General features: G+C 49.9%; 1 protein-coding gene across 1 annotated transcript in view; it reads left to right on the top strand.

Annotated features, from left to right (window-relative positions):
* XYLT1 (xylosyltransferase 1) overlaps window positions 1–13765 on the top strand; it is a gene marked incomplete at both ends in the record, with an annotated part of 299012 nt that overhangs the window by 163227 nt on the left and 122020 nt on the right. Inside the window, 3 exon segments of the mRNA XM_080702416.1 lie at window positions 10407–10463; window positions 12027–12094; window positions 12098–12623. Of these exon segments, the coding sequence (XP_080558542.1) occupies window positions 10407–10463; window positions 12027–12094; window positions 12098–12623 (651 nt within the window).

Raw genomic sequence — 13765 nt, 5'->3', positions numbered from 1 at the left:
CAGAACATCCCTGGGTTCCATTTCTAGTACCACAAAATAAAGAGATCAGTATTCTGCATATAAGTGAGATCATGGGCTGTGGGTCCTTCTATGCCTGGATTGTGTCCCGGGGCATAAAGTCCCCCAGGTGAGTCCAGGTTGTGCACCAGGCAGGTCCCCTGCATCTTCGAGGCTGGCGGTGCGTACGTGATAGCCAGGGAAGCCGTCGCACGGAGCCTGTGCTTGTGCTTACCATGCCGTCCTCCTCTGTGTCTTCTTGTGCTCCTTCCCCTTCAGGGCTCCCTGGCCATGGTCTCTTCCTGTGTGTGTCTTATGGTGATGTAGGAAGAGCCAGAAAATGCCAGTTCAGAATCCTCCTGCCCTGGGAGGCCCAGGGAGGAGCGAGCCGGTGGAGAGACGCCCCGGGCCCTGTGCGAGCTTCCGCGGGCCCCAGGGCTTTGGCCTCTGGAAGTCACTTTGTGGCATCGGGGTCCAGCCTGTGGGGCCTGGGTAGTTCCAGACGTAAAAGCTGGACTCTGGTTAAAACTGTCTGGGCAAATGTAATCAGGAACCACTGTTGTAATCGGGAGGCCCGTGCAGCGTGAACTGACGCAGCCCATCTGTGCAGAGGTGACCGGGCACTTTAAAGGGAGGGCAAAGGAAGAGGAGGGGTGACGTGGGCTCAGGAGAGTTCTAGAAACAGGAAAACATGGTCCACGTAAACCCCTGCCTTTGCTCACTGGTACTCATGATTTTGTCACTCAGTGTCTGAGAGACCAAGAGCCGGGAGCCCCGTCGTCAGGGTGGGCTGGAAGCAGCAGCCGGTTCCTTGGGCAGCCTGAGTTTCCCCAGGCGGACACTTTCAGGGGCACGGGATGATCCAGGGACGTGGGCTCGAGCTGCTAGCAGCTATGTTTATTTCCACTCAAGCATGTAGGCCGTGGCTGGGGCCCAGTTGAGGCCCAGAGGGTCTGCTGCTATGTGGTCAGGGAGGGGAGGGGTCCTCCGCAGCAAGTTAGCTTCCCTTCCTGACTTCAACCCAGGCTCCAGGTTCAGAGATCTCACTTCTACCTTTGAACTATACCGCCAGCCCTTTTCTATTTTTCTATTTTTATTTTGAAACCAGGCCTCACTCAGTTGCTGAGGATGGCCTCGAACCTTGTATCCTCCTATCTCAGCCTCCCAAGTATTGGGATTACAGACATGTGCCACCCCACGTAGCTTGCATGTTTTTAGCTATTAAGTTTGCAAGTAAAACATAATTTCAAAGGCTTAGCATACAGCAAAACATACCACACAGGAAAATCCTAAGCCTCGCATTTCATCAGTGAGAAGACATTTAGGGTTACACGCCTGTAAACTGTTACAGCAGGTCTCAAATTTGGTCTCAGGACCCCTGATACGCTCCAACATCATTGCGACCCTAAAAGAGCTTTTGTGAGGCAGATCCTACCTGTTGCCTACCAGGTATTGACATTTACATGCAGGCATTCTTAAAAGGCTCATTTAGTAATTCACTTAAGAACAACAGTCGTAACCCATTAGCTGTCTGTATAAATAGAGCTTTTAATGAAAAAGAGTCTTATCTTCTCTGCCACAAAAAATAAATGTAGTGGGAAGAGGGGTGGCGTGTGACATTTTTGCAAATCTCAGTAATGTCTGGCTTCACCGGAGGAAGACAGCTGGCTTCTCGCGCTGCCTCTGCCTTCGGTCTGCTGAGACATCACGTGTCCTATGGCCGCGGGAAAATTCCACTGTACGCTTGGGAGAGGGTGAGCAAGAAGCAGAGATCGTCTCCACACACATTAGGATGAAGAGTCTGTCCTTGACCATCCCCCAGAAGGGTGTCAGGGACCCTCAGGGGTCTCCACACTCCACTTTGAGAACCAATACTTCGGATCGCTGTTGTGAGCATGAGTTTTATCTTAATAAATCACACCTCCTATTTAGGAAATGTCAGGCCTTCTCCAGAGTGCTTTGCAAATAGTGAAACTTTTCATTTTAGTTTAAGCCCCCTTAGGCTGGTTCTAGTTTTTATCCCCATTTAATAGAGAAGGAACGTAATTTTTGCAGACAGAGTTATGTACCAGGCCCAGAGCCACCCCGTAAACAAGGTGGTAGAGGCTGGATGTGAACTCACTACTCCCCGCTGCCTGGCCTTCCTCAAGAGACCCAGGCCTGCTGCTCAACTAAAAGTAGGGTCATGCTACCACTTACAGAGCGCTAAACAGAGGTCAAGCACCATGATAAATATTTTTAAATGTTCCAAATGGAATTAAAGATCTGCATTCCATGTCGGTTCATTTATACCTCCCCTTTCCAAATAGGTTTTCTTCCCACAAAGAGTTGGAGATTTAAAAAAAAATTTGGTATCTGGAAGGTTAAAGTTTGTGCCCCACCCCCACCTCATCTCAGGGCCAAGGAGCCAGGGAAACTAGATTCCAACCCCCGCCCCTCCTCGGCCCCTGCTGTGCATCCTGTTAACATGGTGTTAAGTTGCAACCGTCTTATTATTTAGGGTTCTATTAGAGCAGAGCCTGCCACTGGCCCACAGAGCTCATGGGTTGCTAAGTGCTGGTCAGGGCAGCCGCATCTCAGGCATGCGACTGAGCCCGGCGAGGGCCCCTGTGAGTCCATTTGCATTGGCAGGCTGCAGAAGTCTATGTTCTAATTGGACGCAGCCCTGTGCACTGCACCTCCACCGGCCAGCCACCCTGGCACAGAGGTCCTTTTGGAAGCAGGTGCAGGCTTCTCCCCCAAGATTCCTTCCAATGGCTCTGGTAGCCTTGGCGACTGGAATACAGCCTCAGACACTGAGTTCAAAAGCAAACAGCTACCCAGCCGACTGTGTGTCCCCACGGCCCACAAGGAAGCCGAATACTGGTCCGATGAGCAGGCAGGACAGGCGCCCTCTTGTCTGAGCAGCACACCTGGCCAGAGTTTCCCTCTGACCCTGTCCCTATTCTAAACACTGCCTGTAGGTGGAGTGGTGTTGGTGATTGTGGCCTCTGGGCCTGGACAGCCTGGGTTCAAATCTCAGCTCCTCCACCTTTTAGATATGTGTGTTTAGTCCCATAAGTCCCCAAGCCTGAGCCTTCCATCTGAACAATGGGGAAGAATGCAGCAGCATCTCCTGCATGGGGACCTCATGAAGATAAATAAATCAGGACTCGCACGGGGCCGGGGACAGGGACGGGGGCATGGTAAGCGCTCTTCACGTGTTCCCGAGCAGATGTCTAGTTCTTAAGCATCTGCCTGAGTCCGGTGCTCATCCATTTGCTCAGTCCCTGGGAAGCAGGTGCCATCCTCAGCTCTCTGGAAATGGAGGCGTGAAGAGACGGAAAGACCCGTCTCTGGTAAATGGAGGGGAGCGGAAGTCAACCCACCTGCTAGAGACAGTGATCTTAGCCTGAGGCTGAGAGGACACAGCGTGGACTTTGAGGTGTCTCCATCTCATCCCCAATCCCTGGTGTCTGTCTGTCTGTCTGTCTGTCTTTCTCTCTGGGGTACCCGGGGATTGAATCTAGGGGCATTTTACCTCTATGCTAAGCAGTCCCCCCAGTCCCTTTTTTTATCTTTTGTTTTGGAACAGGGTCTCATTAAGTTGTTGAGAGCTTTGCTAAGTTGCTAAGGCTGACCTCAAACTTGTGATCCTCCCGTCTCAGCCTCCCAAGTACCGAGATTGCAGATGTGCGTTCCCACCATGGGCTCAGCTTCCCTGGTCTCTTAACATCCGTCGGACTGTTTTCCCATGAGCTGAAATGGCGGAACTTCATTAGCTGATCATATTTATTAGTGACTAATTCAAAGAATGTTTAGTTACATATATGACTGGATGCTTCCTTTTACAAGATGAGAAAATGTAGCAGTTGTGAACGCAGCAAGAGGAGTATCTGCCTTCCTGCTGGCTACTCCTTCTCTCTTTCTTTCTTGGTTTTTTGTGGGGTTTTTTTTGGGTTTTTTTTGTTTTTTTTGTTTTTGTTTTTTTGGTGGTACTGGAATTCCTGGAAACCCTTCTATTTCCGGGCTACAGTCCCAGACTTATTTTATACTTTTTTTATTTGGAATCAGGGTCACTTAAGCCAACACAGCTGGCTTCGAACCTGCGCGATCCTCCTGTCTCCGCCTCCCAAGCGCGGGGATGACAAGCGTGCGCCACCACGCCCGGCGCTGCTGGCTACTCTTTCTACATGAACAAGAGTAAAAAGGCTTATCTCCAAGTGGGTACTTTAAAACACATGGTCACCTCTTAGACACAGGATCCAGGGGCCAAGGTTCAATCGGCTGAATAGAAATCCATCCCCAGGTCTGAACATTAGAGGTTTGGGGAAAGACTGACATGGACCAGGTGTCTCCGCGAGGGCAGCCAGCTCGGGTCCTGTAAGCCAGATTGCGCTTAGCATATTTCTACCTGGTTGAAATTGGCTGTATACATATCCAAGGTTGAATAGGAATGGAGGACATCACTGCATTTCATTATTTCTGCAGAATAAAAATGGATTCTAGCAAGAGCTTCGAGGTACGGTAACAGCAGAGTAATTAGAGTCTCGGAGCTCGCATGCAAACATTTGTATGTGCAATCATTATAATAAGCACATTAAAATAAAACAAGGCAAAGGGTTGCTTTTGCATAAATAACCCAAGGTGAAAGAGGTGGATTGGTTGGGAATCAGGGGCGTGGCAAGTCGATCATAATGGAGAAATAATAACCGATCCGTTCTCCAGGTGGAGAACTCCAGGAGGAGGGAGCCCAGAGCTGATGTTCATTAGTAGTGTTCCCTGGCCCGTTTGTGACTCTTCCTTCTGCTTTGGGTGGCAGGCAGGTCTCAGGAGTTTCACACGCATTCACCCTCATCAGAATACCTAGGAAGTAAATATTACTATTGCCCCCATGTTGCAGAGGGGGAAACTGAGGCACGGGCCAGGTGATTGAGTCTCCTTGCAACTAGCTCAGTTTTGTCACCTCCCTGTGTGCAGCTCCCTCCCTTGCCCAGGGCTCGGCTTTTCTGTGTTGCTGCTTTTCCCAGAGGATTAGGATGAGGGACACACTGTGTGACAGGCCACAGCCTGGGACACACGGATGCTGGGCACAGGATAGTTCTCTTATGTAGATCTGCCTGGGGACCCCCAGGGTTGGTTTTGTACAGGGAAGGGAAGATGGAGTTGGCTTTGTGGACTTGAGTTATCCCAGGAAAGGAGAGAAAATATGAGAACTGCTTGCCTTTTGGTGGCCAGGTGAAGCATTGGGGGGAAAGTGAATCACTATTTCAATCCATCAGTGTATGAATGGGTAAAGATATATGGCTAGGCCTGGTGGTGAACACCCGTCATCCCAGCCACTCAGGACACTGAGGCAGGAGGATGGCAAGGATAAGGCCAGACTGGGCAACTTAGCAACACCCTATCTAAAGTAAAAAAATAAAAACTGCGCCGGGCGTGGTGGCACACACTTGTAATCCCCGCGCTTGGGAGGCAGAGACAGGAGGATCGTGCAGGTTCGAAGCCAGCCGTGCTGGCTTAAGAGACCCTGTTTCCAAATAAAATTATAAAATAGGTCTGGGAGTGTAGCCTGGAGGTAGAAGGGTTTCCAGGAACCCCAGTACCACAATAATAATAATAATAATAATAATAATAATAATAATAATAATAATAATGTAAAAATGGATGGAGATGTAGCTCAGTGGTAAAGTGTTCCTTTGTTCAATCCCCAGTACCATAATCAATCAATCAATCAATCAAATAATCAATATTTGGTATGTATATATAATAGATGTAATTATCCAGACTTAAGAAATTTCATAATATACAAGTAGATGAACCTTGAAAGCTAAAGGGAATGATGTGTGATTTATTTATATGAAGAATCTAAATTATTCGAAATAATAGAGTCGGAGAAGAAAAAGGTGCTGCCCAAGGCTGAGGGTGGGGGGAGCTGGGAAGTCACTGATCCAGGGGCATCGAGTCTCAACTTGCAAGTTCATTAGTCCTAGACATCTACCACACACTATTATCTCCAGAGTCAGCTCTACTATATGATACACTTAAAACATTGGTGCTGGGCGCAGTGGCGCGCGCTTATATTCAGCATCCGGGAGGCTGAGACAGGAGGATCGCACTTCTCCAACAGCCTCAGCTACTTAGTGAGGCCCTCCACAACTCAGTGAGACTCTGTTTCAAAATAAAGAATTCAAAATCAGGCTGGTGGTATAGCTCAGAGGTAGAATGCCCCCAGGTTCCATCCCCAGTATCGCAGAAAAACAAAACAAAACAAAACAAAAAACAAAATAAAACACTGATAATAGGGTAGATTTTATAAGATAAATTTTAAATTTTATTAAACTTTTTATCCCACCATAAAATAAAATTAAAAAATAAGAGTAAGAACTCCTCAGTTACTATGGAAATAGTGTGACGAGGGTGATAGGCGTCCTCATCCTGGCCTGGTGCCTGACTCCGCTGACTGTACCTCTCAGTGACTTCTCTAGCTGCTCTTTAATAGCTATGAGCCCTTCATTCCAGAAGCCAAACTATGTCCCTTACCTCTTTTCATTTCTCTCTGTAGCTGAGCAGCATCTCTGGCAGGCCTGGGGCCCCAGGGCCACCCTGAGCCTTCAGTCCCTGCTGTGGCGGCTCCTGAGTAGACGGCGCATATTAAGAGCCGTGCTGGAATTGATGATGGCACCCGTTTCTGATATCACGAATTGGCCGGAGAAATCGGCCATTCCTGGATGGTCAGATTAGCTTCATTGGCCGTGGCAGACAGAGAGAAACGACCAGAATATTTCTTGTGTCTATTTTTTTCTTGGTGAGGTTCTGTCAGAAAACAGTAGAGAACATGAACTTTGGAAAGAGATGGTTTATGGAGGTTTTCTGCCCAGGCTGCCAAACTTGGTGATCATCTGTTAATGAAGAAAGGGAAGAACTTAGGGTCATACTAAGGGTGCATCTGAGCGGAGGGGGCAGCTCTGAGGGTGTTGGCTCCCCGAGCTTTTCTCCTGCCTTCTCATCAACTTCCAAGAAATGGGCTTAGGGCTGAATTCAAATTCATATTGATGAGTAGGAGTCATTGAACTGGCTTTCTGTCTGTTGGAGAGGCAGGCAGACAGGCAGACAGGCCAGAAGGTAGGTAGGTAGGTAGGTAGGTAGGTAGGAAGGAAGGAAGGAAGGAAGGAAGGAAGGAAGAATTTTCTCCTGTTCTTGAGCATAACTAGTATAGGAGTGATCAAGGTAGCTACTGTATTAGTCAGAATGAGCTAGAACATGCTGCAGTAACAAAGATCCCCCTAATCTCAGTGACTTCAGCAGAGGTTAGTGGCCGGCCACTGGGGATTGGTGGAGTCCGCCCCATACTGCATTCCTCCAGGATGCAGGATCTTCACCATCAGAGGTGAGGTCTGTCTGTTAGCTTTCCACTGCTATAACAAAATACCTGAGATAAACAACTTGTCTTATGGTTTTAGAAGTTTCAACCCATGGTTGCTTGGCCCTGCTGGTTTGGGTCCTGTGGTGAGCCATGACATCATGGCAGGGGCCGGTGGCAGAAGAAACCTGTTGACCTCATGGCATTTAGGAAATAAAAAGAGAGAGAAAAAGTATGGGGTGGAGGTCCCCACGTCCCTTGTAAGCGCATGCACCCAACACCTAACTTCCTTTCCCTAGGCCCACCCCCTAAAGGCCCCAAGAGCAAGCAGCCAAGCCTTCAATAGATGGGACTTTGGGAGACATTTACGATCCCAACCATTCATGGTTGATGGCACGCATCTATAATCGCAGCACTTGAGAGGTTGAAACAGGAATATCAAAGGTTCAAGATCAGCCTCAGCAACATAGGGAGACTCTCACAGCCAACCTAGCAACACCCGGTTTCCCCCCCAAAAAAATATATGTAAAAAGGGCTAGAAGTGTAACTTAGAGGTAAAATACTCCTGGGTGCTCAATCCCTAAGGGCACACACACACACACACACACACACACACACACACACACATCACATCACAATCTTAACAGCTGGAGGTTATGCTGTGAGGGAGGGACAGGAATGTGTCACCTTGTGCTGTGCCCCCACTCCAGTCCATGGCCCCGCTGGCTGTCCCCGATGGGCGGGCACTGGGAAGCACAATCCTATTGTGTGCCTAGAAGGGAGGGACCCTAATATTGGTGAGGAGCCTTTCTGCACACCTCCCTACCCGCCCAGCTCCGCCCCTGCACTTGTGGGCCAGTGTGAGCAAAGAGGGCTAGGCCCCCGCACTCCCCACATGGACAGGGTGGGGAGTCCATGACCACCCCTCGGCTCATCGCCACACAGAGCAGGAGGGACACTGCACGCCAGCCAGCTTTGCAGCCACACGGGGGCATGTTCACGATGACTTTGGCAGATGACGCGATAGCCACACCTTCTTTTCCCTCCTCATTCCATCTGATGGTAGTGATTACCTTGGAACTTATTTCTGGGGCTGAAGGGAAGCAGGCAGTGAAGGGCTCGGTGTGGTACCTGCAAGAAAGTTGAAGCGGCTGCTAGGCGGCGCCCCCAGCTCTAGGCGAGCAGAGCTCCTCTTTAGGGGGTGATTCTCGGCGCCCAGGGACCAGCGCTGTGAGAGCCACTGGGGCTTCCTCCAGGGCCTCTGGATGGAGCGGGACGAGGCACCCCTATGCAGTGTGTCCAGGGCATGGGGCCAGAGACTGCTCTAGGCACCCCCTAGAGGTACCCATAGCCTCTGTGGGAAGATAAGACAGACGGGAACCCTGGAAGGGCCAGGGTACAGTTGGCCTGCTGTGCCCACTACCCTTCCCACTCCATGAATTCAACCCCCTCTGGATCGTGACTATCAATTTAAAAAGGGGCATTGGTACCAGACGCTTCCCATTTGCTTGTTACCTAAGCAAGAGTCTGACAACTCTGTCTATAGTGTTTACATCATGTAAGGTATGGTAAGTAATCTAGACAGGTGTAAAGGGTACAGGACGGGAAGATGTGCGTAGCTTATGTGCAAATACAACACTGTTATATATAAGAGCTGGAGCACCTGTGCGCCGGGTATCAGAGCGGGTCCTGCGGGGAGTGGATCTCAGGGGTCGCTGGAGTAGCAGCTTCTATGTGTGAGTAGTAGCCACTCTGACCCAGGGGGCCTCAGCCCTCCACGCTTGGCTCTGCTCTCCTACTGCCTCTGGCTCTAGCATGAGTTCTCTCTCTCTCTCTCTCTCTCTCTCTCTCTCTCTCTCTCTCTCTCTCACGATGTCCTCTCTCTCTGACAACCACAGTCCACAGCTTTGTAGAAGTGGGTGTGGCTGTGTTCAGTCTTGTGTGAATTCCAGTGTCACCGCCAACACACTGGGTTACCTTGCCAAAGCCATTTGTTAACGGGTGTGCAGTCCCTCATCTATAAAATAAGACCAATAGCAAACAAGCCCTGACTTACAGAGTGGACACGAGGTAGCTCAGTGCTACTTGTCATTTTCACTGCCTCTGCCCAGGAGAAAGGAGTGCTTGCTATCAGGGGAGATGGGGCGGACACCAAAAGGAGCCATCACACATGGCTTCTCCTGGGAGCCTTTAAAACTCACCTCCTATAGAGCAGGTGTTCACGCACCTGTTCTTAAAGGGCCAGCAGGAATATTTGATGCCTTTCTGGTCAGTGTCCAGTGCAGCTACATCTCAGTAGCTGTAGCTTATAAGCAGATACAGAGAAGCATAAAAGAACAGGACTGGCTGTGTTTCAATAATAGTTTATTTATATCCAGGTGCTATAAATTTACCTAAGATAGGAGGATCCCAGGTTTGAGGCCATTGCATGGTAACTTAGCATGCCCCCGTTTAAAAAATAAAAATAAAACAGGGCTTAGGAAAGTGTAGCTCAGAAGTAGAATGCTCCCAGGTTCCATACTCAGTGAAAACAAAACAAAACATATTTATAAATTCAGGTGCAGGGCAGATTTATGCCACAGGGCTGCAGTCTGATGACCTGCTGGAGGGGAACTTGCTGAGCATTGGCTCAGGTCTGCTGCTCTGGGGCCACAGCACGGCCCCACAGCTCGTCCCTGGCCACTCTTCTTTGGGGCCTCTTAAGAGGCCTTTTTTGCCCTCCTTAAAAAGAGACCCATAGCCAGACGTGGTTGTGCATGTTTGTAATCTCAGTACTTGAGAGGCTAAGACAGAGGATCACGGGTTCGTGGCCAGCCTCAGCTACTCAGTGAGTCCCTCTACAAATTAGTGAGACCCTGTTTCAAAATAAAGAATAAAAAGGAGGCTAGAGATATAGCTCAGAGATAGAATTCCTCTGGTTTCAATTCCTGGTAGAGAGAGAGAGAGAGAGAAGAGAAGAGAAGAGAAGAGAAGAGAAGAGAAGAGAAGAGAAGAGAGAGGAGAGAGGAGAGAGGAGAGAGGAGAGAGGAGAGAGGAGAGAGGAGGAAAGAAGGAGGAGGAGGAGGAGGAGGAGGAGGAGGAGGAGGAGGAGGAGGAGGAGGAGGACCCAGCAGGATAGCTGGCCATCACTAGGGTTCTGTAGTAGGAGGCAGGTTTATGGAGCAGTTAGCTTTCTCTTCCTTAAGAAGCCCCTAGGGCTCTGCTCTGGATACTTTTCAGGTTAAACATGGGGAGCAGCCTCTAAGTAGAAGTGACATGTAGAAGTGACATGTTTCAGAAACGATTTGGAGCCTGTGATCTGAACTCAGAATTATCAGGGCCTGTCTACCCACAGAGGTGAGTTGAGAGTGCCCCCTTTCTAGAACGACCCAGGCCATGCGTTGTCTCCAGTGACTCCCGACCTTTCTCTTGACCTCAGATGATGCAGCTGGTTCTGCTCCAGGTACCAACATCAAGAGTGAAAGCCCCAGGCACAAGCGCGCCACGGTTTGCCTCGTTCCCGGGGCTCTGGGTGAGGGCGTTCTACAGAACGTGCTCCCTTCAAAACAATTCTACAAGTGCGTTCCCTCCAAATAAATAAGCCCGGGCCATCTTTCAATCTGATTTCTCATAAGGACATAGACCTAGGAACACGTCTTAAAGGCAATGGGATGTATATAATATCCTGCCAATACTTTCTCCCTCGCCAATGTCATTATGTCCTCCTAATCCTTCAATAAACCATCACACTTTTCTACAGGACTCTGGAACAAGATGTGCGTTGCCCGGTGGCAGAGGCAGGAAAGGGAGAGATGGCGTTGACACGTTGAGAATCAGTCAGGACGCTCATCCTGAAGAACTGGAGAAAAAAAGAGCCTCGGCTTCTAGTTGAAACGTCTCCTATGTCCAGATGGGGAACTGAGGTCCAGAGAGAAAAGATTTAGTCTCCTAAGTCTCCGGTCTTAGTCTCCCAGATGCGTGTGTGTGTGTGTGTGTGTGTGTGTGTGTGTGTAACTGGGAATTGAATCATTAACTCCAGGGGCATTTCTACTTCTGTGCTACATTCCCAGCCCTATTATTTTATATATTTTACATATATAAAATAATATATATATTATATATATATAAAATAATATATATTATATATATATATTTTTTGTGCTACTAGGGATGGAACCCAGGGGCATTCTACCTCTGAGTTACACCCCCAGCCCTATTTTTTTTAATTCTTTATTTTGAAACAGGGTCTCACTGAGTTGCAAAGGGCCTCACTAAGTAGCTGAGGCTGTGCACAAACCATGATTCTCCTGTCTTAGTCTCCCAAATGCTGGAATTAGAAGTGTGTGCCATCATGCCTGGCTTTATTTATTTATTTATGTATTTATTTATTTATTTATGGTACTGGGAATGGAACCCAAGGGCATTCTACCTTGAGCCACACCCCCAACCTTATTTTTCTTTATTCTTTATTTTGAAACAGGGCCTTACTGCATTGCAAAAGGCCTCACTAAGTAGCTGAGCCTGTCCGCGAACTGCCGGTCTCAGCCTCCCGGATGCTGGGATTACAAGCATGCGCCACCATGCCCGGCTTCTTATATTTTATTTTAAAACAGGGTCTCATTCAGTTACCGAGGGCCTCAGTAAGTTCGGAGGCTGAGCTTGAACCTGTGATCCTCCTATCTCAGCCTCCCAAGTACTGGGATTACAGGTGTGCACCATCATCCCCACTGTATGACTCCCCCTTTAAGGGCCAGCCTACTCAGCTCAAGGGCTCAGTAACATTTCTTTTCTGTATTTATTTCCCATCTTCTCCAGGATGGCTACCTCTCTCACCGGCCCAAAGAGAAAGTGCGCACGGACAGCAACAATGAAAACTCGGTCCCCAAGGATTTCGAGAATATCGATAATAGCAACTTTGCACCCAGGACTCAGAAGCAGACGCACCAGCCCGAGGCCCTGAAGAAGCCCCCGAGTCGGCAGAAGGAGCGTCTGCAGAAGAAGCTGCAGCCCCAAGACACAGGGCAGGGACATCCGCTACCGCGGAGAGGCCCCGAGACAGTGGCAGCCAACAGCAGCCACAGGAAGGATGCCCCGGGACAGCCCCACGCCAGGAGGAGCGGCGGCAGCTCCCCCGAGGCCAAGCACGAGCAGCCCCCCAGGTGCGACATCTCGGGCAAGGAGGCCATCTCCGCCCTCTCCCGGGCCAAGTCCAAGCACTGCCGCCAGCACATCGGCGAGACCTACTGCCGCCATAAGCTGGGCCTGCTGATGCCCCAGAAGGTGACGCGCTTCTGCCCCCTGGAAGGTAAGTGCCGCCGCCGCCTCCTCCCGCCCTGCCCACGCCGCGCCCTGCTTACACCTCCTGAGAGCAGCCGTCCTGCTTCTCAACCCCCGATCTGGATGCAGGATCAGACACAGTCGGGCATTCTGAATTCTAGGAATTGCAGCACGTGGAGTTACCTTCGGTTAGTACTCGCACCCCATGGGTGAGATTAGAATGACCTCAGGAGAGGAGGTGCTGGTATCGATTGGGCTTGGTTCCCCTCGGCAGAGTCCTGGGATCAGAACTGACGTGGATCTCAGTGTAATGGGATATGATCTGGAAGGTTTCTAATTAAATGCGTGGACTTTGAAGGCTCTGTGAGGACAACCTTCCCATGTTCATCTGCCTGTCCTCCCTCCTTCCCTTCTTCTATCCCTCCCTTCCTCCCTTTTCCCCTCCCGCCTTCCTTTCCTTTCTTCCTTCTTTCCCCCTTCCTTCTTCATCTCCTATTTCTTTTCTTCTTATTTCTCTCCTTTCTTTCCTCCCTTCCTCCATCCCTCTTGCCCTGTTCTGGGCTCTCTTCTATGTCCCTCTGACCCACTGACAAGTCGGAGCTTTTGCTGACACCTGGAGCTCAGCAGAGGACTCTTGAGGCAGAGGAGAGGGACACTGAAATTGGGGCGAGTGTCTCACAGGTGGGAGTCACAGATGTTTCTCTGCACCTAAAACCAGGCCGTGGATGTGGGGATCTTGGTAGTGACCTTCTCTGTCCCGAGGGCCTGTGGGAGGGAGCTGCAGCAGGCACTGACTGAGGCCACCGTGTGCCAGCACTGCAGGGGACACGTGTGTCCTCATCCACCTCTCTGGGAGGTCAGAAAGCTAGGTTTTTTCAGAGGAGAGAAATAAAACCCTTTCCCCAAGGTCAAGCAACTTGGGAGTGACTTTCTAAGAAATACATGGAGCCATCCTGAAGGAGAGATGTGCCAGCCTGGCAGCTCCTTCTCTTCCTCCTCCTCCTCCTCCTCCTCTTCCTCCTCCTCCTCCTCCTCCTTCTCCTCCTCCTCCTCCTCCTCCTCCTCCTCCTCCTCCTCCTCTTCCTTCATCATCATCATCAGCAGCAGCAGCAGTAGCAGTAGTACTGGGGATGGAACCCAGGGCCATTCTACCTCTGAGCTATACACCCA

Source organism: Muscardinus avellanarius (assembly GCF_963383645.1).
Source record: "Muscardinus avellanarius genome assembly, chromosome: 10".
NCBI lineage: Eukaryota > Metazoa > Chordata > Mammalia > Rodentia > Gliridae > Muscardinus > Muscardinus avellanarius.
This window is presented reverse-complemented; position numbering and strand designations above follow the sequence as displayed.